This window comes from Cinclus cinclus, chromosome 3 (genome assembly GCF_963662255.1).
Source record: "Cinclus cinclus chromosome 3, bCinCin1.1, whole genome shotgun sequence".
NCBI lineage: Eukaryota > Metazoa > Chordata > Aves > Passeriformes > Cinclidae > Cinclus > Cinclus cinclus.
The window spans coordinates 3382494-3390197 of record NC_085048.1 but is presented as its reverse complement, the minus strand read 5'-3'; the positions used below and the strand labels follow the sequence as shown (position 1 = coordinate 3390197).

At 49.7% G+C, this 7704-nt stretch overlaps 1 protein-coding gene across 1 annotated transcript; it reads left to right on the top strand.

Moving 5' to 3' along the window:
* The first annotated feature begins 5527 nt into the window (after window positions 1-5527).
* LOC134041558 (gallinacin-13-like) lies at window positions 5528-7476 on the top strand. Its single transcript, XM_062488393.1, has 2 exons — window positions 5528-5588; window positions 7355-7476. The coding sequence occupies exons 1-2, from the start codon at window positions 5528-5530 to the stop codon at window positions 7474-7476; spliced, it is 183 nt and encodes a 60-aa protein (XP_062344377.1).
* The last annotated feature ends 228 nt before the right edge of the window (window positions 7477-7704 follow it).

The window sequence follows — 7704 nt, the reverse complement described above, 5'->3', positions numbered from 1 at the left end:
AGGCACTTGGTTTGACATAAAAGTGAGTGTGGTCTGTGCTGCTCAGGAAAGATCCACTCCCATCCACTTCTCCTTTCCAGGCTGCGCCAGGTTCTCAGGGCAGTCATGGAATCCCAGAACGGTTTGGGTTGGAAGGAACATTAAAGATCATCTCATTGCACCCCCTACCATGGGCAGAGACACCTTCCAATATCCCAGGTTGATCCAAGCCAAATCCAGCCTGGCCTTGGACACTTCCAGGGATCCAGGGCCAGCCACAGCTTCTCTGGGCACCCTGTGCCAGGGCCTCACCATGCTCACAGGGAACAATTTTTTTTTCCCCCTAAGATCTCAGATTTACTTGTTTTAAACATGGTGGGGAGGGGAACTGAAAGCTGTGTCCCGTGGCCCTGACAGGCTGCCCTCTCCAACCATGAACTGCATTTTTGGTGCAACTCCTTTCCCTTTTGGTTACCCAGCCCCAAAGAAATCAGTCTCTTTATCCTTCACAGATTTCCTCCTATGAGCTCCCTCACTCTAATCTGATTTTCTGTCCAAATCCACTCTCAGCCCTTCTGTGTCTTTTCAATATAAAATTTTGACACTCCCCTGCCCTTGTCAGCTCTTGGTCTCCCTTTCCAGGTAAAATATTTCTCTCTGGGTCAATCATTTCTGTGAAAGCAAGGAAGCAATGATGTAATGAGAGAGTTATGCCAACCAGCTGAGGCACTGGTCAGATAGAGCCAGGGAAAAGTCCTCACTGGGAGACGAAATTCTTGTTCTAATGAATCAAACTGGGAAAATTCCCACTGACCTCACCAGGGTCAGGCCCCACTGCCAGAGGGCCCACAGTTCATTCACCCCAGCATCTCCATTCACCGACGAGCAGCCCAGTTACTCTCCCTGGGTCATCACTGGGACTCCAGCACACACAGGGAGATGCCAGCGCTCCCCTGGAGATCCCCTGCAGCTGGATGAACCCTCAGGAGGGCCAGAATACCCAGAGCTGGCTTTTGGCTTGGGAACGAATTCTGAAAACAGGGACAGGGCTGAATCCAGAGCCAAATTCCAGCCCATCCCTCTGACGCACGAGGACAGCACGGGGAGGGGTTTGAATCGAGGCACCTCTCCAAAACAAACAGTTCATTTCTCACGTTCATCCACAGGGTTCACTGTTCGTGCCCCTCATCTGGCAATGCTCAGCCATCGTGGTTACAGCCTGGATTCGTAGGAAAGTGAAGAGTGGGCTCTTGCAGCACACCTTGTACATCTCCCTCGCAGTCACTGGGATTTCTGCCTCTGATGTATTTTGGACCTCCTGGCCAGTCCACCAGGAAAGGTGGAAATGCTCAGTTCATAGGGAATATTGTCCCTCTGGCACTAATGGGCATGCTCAGAGGCATGGTCCTGCTGTCCCACTGCTGTGTGTTCCTTTGTTTGCTGATCTGGATGGAAATAACCTTTAAAAATCACTTAACCACAACCCAACAACAACAAAAAAATAAACAAAAATCTCTCCTTATTTCTGCCCAATGAATAAGATGAACTGAATTCAGTCTCACACAGAGGAAGGAGAGAGAAAGCACCAAGGATACAGTGGATGGTGAAGAATGGTACTTCCAGACCTTATAAAACTCTTTCTTGATGTGGTTTCTTGACCCCTGAGTGCACCTGGGGCAAAGCAGCCAGCTCAGCTCACGGGGAGTCGCTTGAACAGCAACATGAGCTGTTTTGGTGTAAGTGTACGACAGGGAATGATGCTCAAATTAATTAAACCTAGTTGGAGTATCCTGTAACCCTGGGGAGGAGGAAGAATCATAAAACCATCATAGAATCCCAGAATGGTTTGGGTTGGAAGGGACCTTAAAGATCATCCAACCCCCTGGCGATAGTCAGGTGAAAGCCAAATGATGAAGAGGATTTCTGTGGGAAATTCTTGATTGGGCTTTGAACTCCAGCAGTCTGTACCTGGTAGAGCTCAGAAGGCTACAAAATTTGGGTTCTTTAGTACTACCTTAGCAGACCTACACCTAAAGGGGATGCCAAAATCATCCAGACATCTTGGGATGTATATTTGGGATGTCTGCAGTCATGCAGCCAGCCAGGATAGACCTCTACCCTCATGCCATGTCTGTCCACCAGCACAAGCTGCCTGGATAACTGGGGATTTTAGTCCATCAAAGCATGGCATGGATTCTTTCAGCAGGATTTGTTTGCTGTTCCCAGGCAACAGGCCAGCGTCTGGCAAAGAGAGCCAAATCCTCCTTTTCTACCCTAAAAGCACTATTGTGATGTGCAATCAGGAGCAGGATGGTGTTGGATGGGCTCCTGCTTGGGGAAGCTGAGGTGCCATAGCCGTGGGCAGCCCCTTGGATCCAAGTCGTCTCTTACACCCCTGGAAATCCCACACAAATCAGTGCAATCCCCTGCGTGCCTGGATCTCCCTCCACCCTCACGAAGGAGAAAGAGGGTCACATTCCAACATTCCAACATTCCACCTGCTCACGTGGAGCTCTTCCACCTCACCACAGCCCAGTTCTAGGGCGTGCTGGGGAGATAAAGCAGGTCAGGTTTCAGAGGCTGTACATACAGGAGCAAAACAAATCATGTGAAGCTCAGAAATTAGTGGCTACTCAAATGTGCTGTCAGAAAATGAACTGTTTTCCATGCTGTTCCTTGGCACAGTTTGGAGGTTGGCACGTGCCAGGAATGATTCATAATTGGCACCTGGATGTGGCCCTGCCCTGAAAAGGAGAAGTTAATTGCACAGTGTGTGCTCTGACCATTTTCTGTGGGGCAAAACCCATTATTTTTTGTTGTGTCCAGCTCTGGGGGGCTCTAATTAAGGCAGACAGGGACCTGTTGAAGAGAGTTCTGAGAAAGCCATGAAGGGTGGTCTGGAATGAGAGCCATAGGGTGGGGAGTGAGCAGTTCTGGACGAAGGCTGAGCCCAGAGCTGAGCCCATGAGCATTTCTCCACAGGTTGAATTGCAGAGCTCTATCAGTGCTTGCTTGTTTGGCAAAGTGCTCTGAGTGGGATTGGGAGTAGGAGGTGGCATCACAAGCTGGCAAAAGGGTTCATTCACCCAAGGAATTGCTTCTGCTGGCAAAAACTTATCCCAGGATGCATTTAAAAATCATCCTGCTCAAGTCCTGGCCAGAGCATTACCCGAAGGCAATGAAGTCAGTAGGAACATCCCTCCTGTTTGGGACCAGAGAGCAGATACAGACTGATTCAGCTCCTCCCAACCCCAAAACCCAGGAACCAATTCCCGTGCCACGTGTCTGAGCACAGATCAGCCTTTGTGCATGGTGAGCTCTGAAAAAAGACATCTGCTGGCAGGTTGGGAAGCAGGGGAGGGTGGGAGGCTGCTGGGCCAGCTCAGCAGAGGCTGAGGCCAGAGGGAGCCAGGCCAGCTGTTGTACAAGCAGTTACCCAAGGGACAGAGATTTCCTGCCCCTGATTTCTGGAGGAAATCTGTTTTTTTGTCGGTACTGTATAGCGCTGGATTTCTTTCCCAAGGCACATTCTGCAGCTCAACCCATGCATCATAGCTGCAGAGCAGGGGTTTGTGGTGGTGTGGAGGATGCAGCCTGGTCCCCATCCAAACAGCAGCATCCAAGCAGCTCCAGGAACAAATCACCCTCTGTGGTGGTGCTGCTCCCACCATGGGAGAACAGCTGAGCTGGAGACAAACACCTGGAATTTTGCCATCCATCATTGGGAACACTGTGGCCACGTGGTGCCCTGGCTCCATGCTGCACATCCTCTCTGGAGAGCACCAAGCCATCTGCACACACATGTTCAGACACTTCAGGTCACACATTCAGAGCAGGACACTCTCAGGAGCATCCACATGCTCCTCCCTGCTTGGACTGTAGCTCAAGAATCACCATCTCCTTTCTGCTGGATAAACTCTGCCCAAATTCTTTGCTTTGGAAGTTCTTCCCTGTGAGGGTGGTGAGGCCCTGGTACAGAGAAGCTGTGGCTGCCCCTGGATCCCTGGAAGTATCCAAGGCCAGGTTAGATGGGGCTTGGAGCAGTCTGAGATAGTGGAAGGTGTCCCTGCCCATGGCAGGGGATGGACTGGATGATCTCTAATGTCTGGATGATCTCTTCCAACCCTAACCATTCTATGATGCCCTAATTCCACAAATTCCCATCTCTCACACTGGAGATGCCAATCCTCAGAGGTACAAGGTGGGTTATTGTCCTCCACCCAAGCAGTGTCACCAGATAGGCAGAGCACCAGCACTCTGGCAGAGGCTCACACACATCCTTGCATCCCGCTGTCCCCCAGGTGGGTTTCCAGACCCATGTCCCTTCCCAGGCTGTGTGTGGCTGGATTGCAGGACACCCTGGTTAAGAGCTCAGTGTCCCCGACTCCAAAGTCCAACTGGTGAAGGCCCCTTTATCTGCACTGTTTGATGAAGGTGATTCTTGTTCTGTTCAAGCCGCCTGAAGGACATGGGGTTTGCATTTTCCAGCACTCCCTGGCATCCAGTCTGCAAAGAAAAATCCATCGAGGTGACTTCTGAAGGGAAAAGGAAAGGCTTGGTGATGGCCTCTGCTGCATTATCGCTGTAAAAAAAACCTTTATAAAGTTTCTATTTTCTCTTCCTCCATTTGTTGTTGACTGGGGGACATTCCTGCTCGTTGTTTGCTTTGTGTTGTTTTCCCAAGTTGAAGCTCAGATCTCACCTCTGTTAATTTCCTGGAACTGACCTGGAGAACTGGTGCAAACCTGAGAGCCTGCCAGGATCCCTGGGAGAGCTGTAATCCACCAGCTCTCCTAACACCACTGAATATTGCAGGGAGGTATCCCAGCTTTCCCACTGAATAAGTACATAAATGAATAAAATATTGAATTGCCATTTTTTCTTGACAGTTGTAAACAAAAGCTTGGCAAGCATCCTCTCTGCAGCCTGGAATTTGGGAAATTGAAGCAGACACATTATTTTTTTTAAGGATCCCATTATTTTCAGGCCAGCTTTGTGTATTGGGGAGTGCTGAGGAGGAGACTGGATTTTTTCACACTTGACAGTTTCAGTGCTAAACACAGAGAGTGAGAGCTGGGAAAAAAAAAAAAAAAAAAGAAGAAAAACCCAACACTTTGATGCTGCAAAACCCAGCACTTGGATTGGATTTTAAGATCACATGCTCGAGCCTTCAAACAGAGCCAGACTGGGTCAGTCCCAACATCCTGTCTCCAGCAGCAAGCAGTAGCAGACTCCCTAGTGCTCAGTGTAATTCTCAACAAAACCCTGATTTCCAACCCCCCCTTTTGTTTTTTTTTTCCTTCTATTTTTTCCCCTTTATTTCCCCTTTATAATTTCTGTCTGTGACATGGTATGACTGAGGACAAGCACACCCCATGCAACTGTTTACTGTCGTGTTGAAATGCACCTGAGATTATCAAAGTTCTCTCCAGTCCAGAAAAATTACACAACCCCGCCCTGGCCACTATAAATCCAGGATTTCTCTCTTCTTCCTTTCTTTAGGGCCTTTCACTCCTCCTCGGGGTGGAACCTCCACCCACACCAAGCCATGCAGGTTCTCCAGCTGCTCTTTGCAGTCCTTGTCATTCTCCTCCTCCAGGGCACTCCGGGTAAGGACAAAATTCTCACAGGGGTTCCTGCAGGACTGTGGAGAGAGAAAAGGCAGGTTCCTACTCAGAGGTAGAAGAGAACAAGACAGGGCCCTCAAGTCAAAGCTGACCTAACTCGTGCTTCCAAGGAAATAATTTCTCCCGAGATGGTCTCCATGAAGTCTCTGGATGCAGCTGTGCTGAGCTCATAGGTTGTGCATCCCCTCCTCTCTGCACCCTCAAAACTCACCCAGAAATGCTGAGCCTAAGCCAGGAGCCTGAGCTTTGCTCCAGGATGAAAGCCTCATCCTCCACAAAACAAGGAGAATCCTGTTACATTCTCCATGAATGGAATACAGATGTGGCAAATGCAGGAAGATGCAAGTGTGACAAGAAGTTTGAGGGAGGTGATTTTCACCCTCTGATCTGCTCTGGTAAGATCCCACCTCCAGGGCTGCCTCCCGTTTGGGATCCCCAGCACCAGAAGCTGATGGAGAGAGTCCAGAGGAGCCATGGAGATGTTCCAAGGGCTGGAGCCCCTCTGCTCTGGAGCCAGGCTGGGAGAGCTGGGGGTGTTCACCTGGAGAACAGAAGGATCCAGGGAGAGCTCAGAGCCCCTGCCAGAGCCTAAAGGGGCTCCAGGAGAGCTGGAGAGGGACTGGGGACAAGGGATGGAGGGACAGGACCAGGGGGAATGGTCTTAAGCTGAAGGAGGGTAGATGTAAATTAGATATTAGAAGGAATTCTTGGCTGTGAGAGTGGTGAGGCCCTGGCACAAGTTGCCCAAAAAGGCTGTGGACTCTCCATCCCTGGAAATGTTCAAGTCAAGGTTGGATGGGGTTGCATCAGCCTGGGATAGTGGAAGGGAAGCCCCTGTCCATGGCAGGAGGTTGGAAGTAGATGGTCTTTAATGTCCATTCCAACTCAAACCATTCTATGTATCTTTGATTTTCTCAAATCAAAACCATTTTTCAGGGGCAAAAAGAAGGGGGAAAGGCAGATAATTTACCCTTTTTTGTCTGTTTACTTCTGGGATTCTGGTTTGATAGAAAAATATTGTTTGGCTTGGCATTTTCTCTGGCTACTTGTATACATATGTCAGAGATTCAGGTTTCATTCAGGGGTGAAGTCACCATGATGTTAGCAGAACTTTGGTGATGTCACATTCACAGAAGGAAAACCTGATAACCAAGAAAAGGAGAATTACTTGCTTAGCTTGTTTATGCACTCATTTATTTAACTGAAGTGCTGGGGACAACAAAGGGAGAGAGAAGGGTTTGCCCACTCCACTGGTGATGTACCCCCCCAGAACCCCAAAACTCGGTATTTCTGCTGTATCTAAAGAGATGCTCCACATGCCCTTTTAATCAAAACAGCAAAATATTTGAAATATTGAAAAAATATTTAAAAAGCAAACAAAAACTCCAAACACCAAGAAGCCAAAAAATCTCTGAATAAAACAATAGGTGAAACACCTGTTTCAAAAGGTACTTCTCTGTCTTTTGATGCTGTTCAACCTCACTCAACTCATCTAACCTAACACAGCCAAGTCAAACCTGGCTGTCTCACCAGGCCAGTCCTTAGGAGACTCCCAGTGCTTGCTGGATGGAGAAGCTCCTCCCAAGCACATCTGATCCTCACCATGGAACCAGCTGAATTTCCCTGTTGCCAACTGAGAGCACCCGATTGCCCGGCCACCAACACTAGTGGAGTTCCCAGTAGGTTTTGGGGGCTCTGAGTGGGTTCCAGCTCCCCTAACCAGGTTTCCTATCCTCTTTCCCCAGCAGCCAGAGGCCTTTCAGACAGCCAGCAGTGCAGAAGCAGCCGTGGCCACTGCCGGAGGCTCTGCTTCCACATGGAGCGCTGGGAAGGGAGCTGCAGCAACGGCCGCCTGCGCTGCTGCCGGTGACAGCAGCCACCCCAGGGTGATGTGACAGCCCCAGGAGAGCCAGCCCAGTGCTCCTGCTGCCAGGACTGTGCACAAAACCTGCCCTGAGATATCTCCGTGCCTCCACTTGTAGCTCGGTTTGTCCACCACCAATAAACCTCTTGATTTTCTATGTCCTGCTGGGTCTGGAGTGCAGCTGTGCTTCCCCCTCAGATGGAGCACCCTGCCTGGTACTTGGGGGTTAATGGT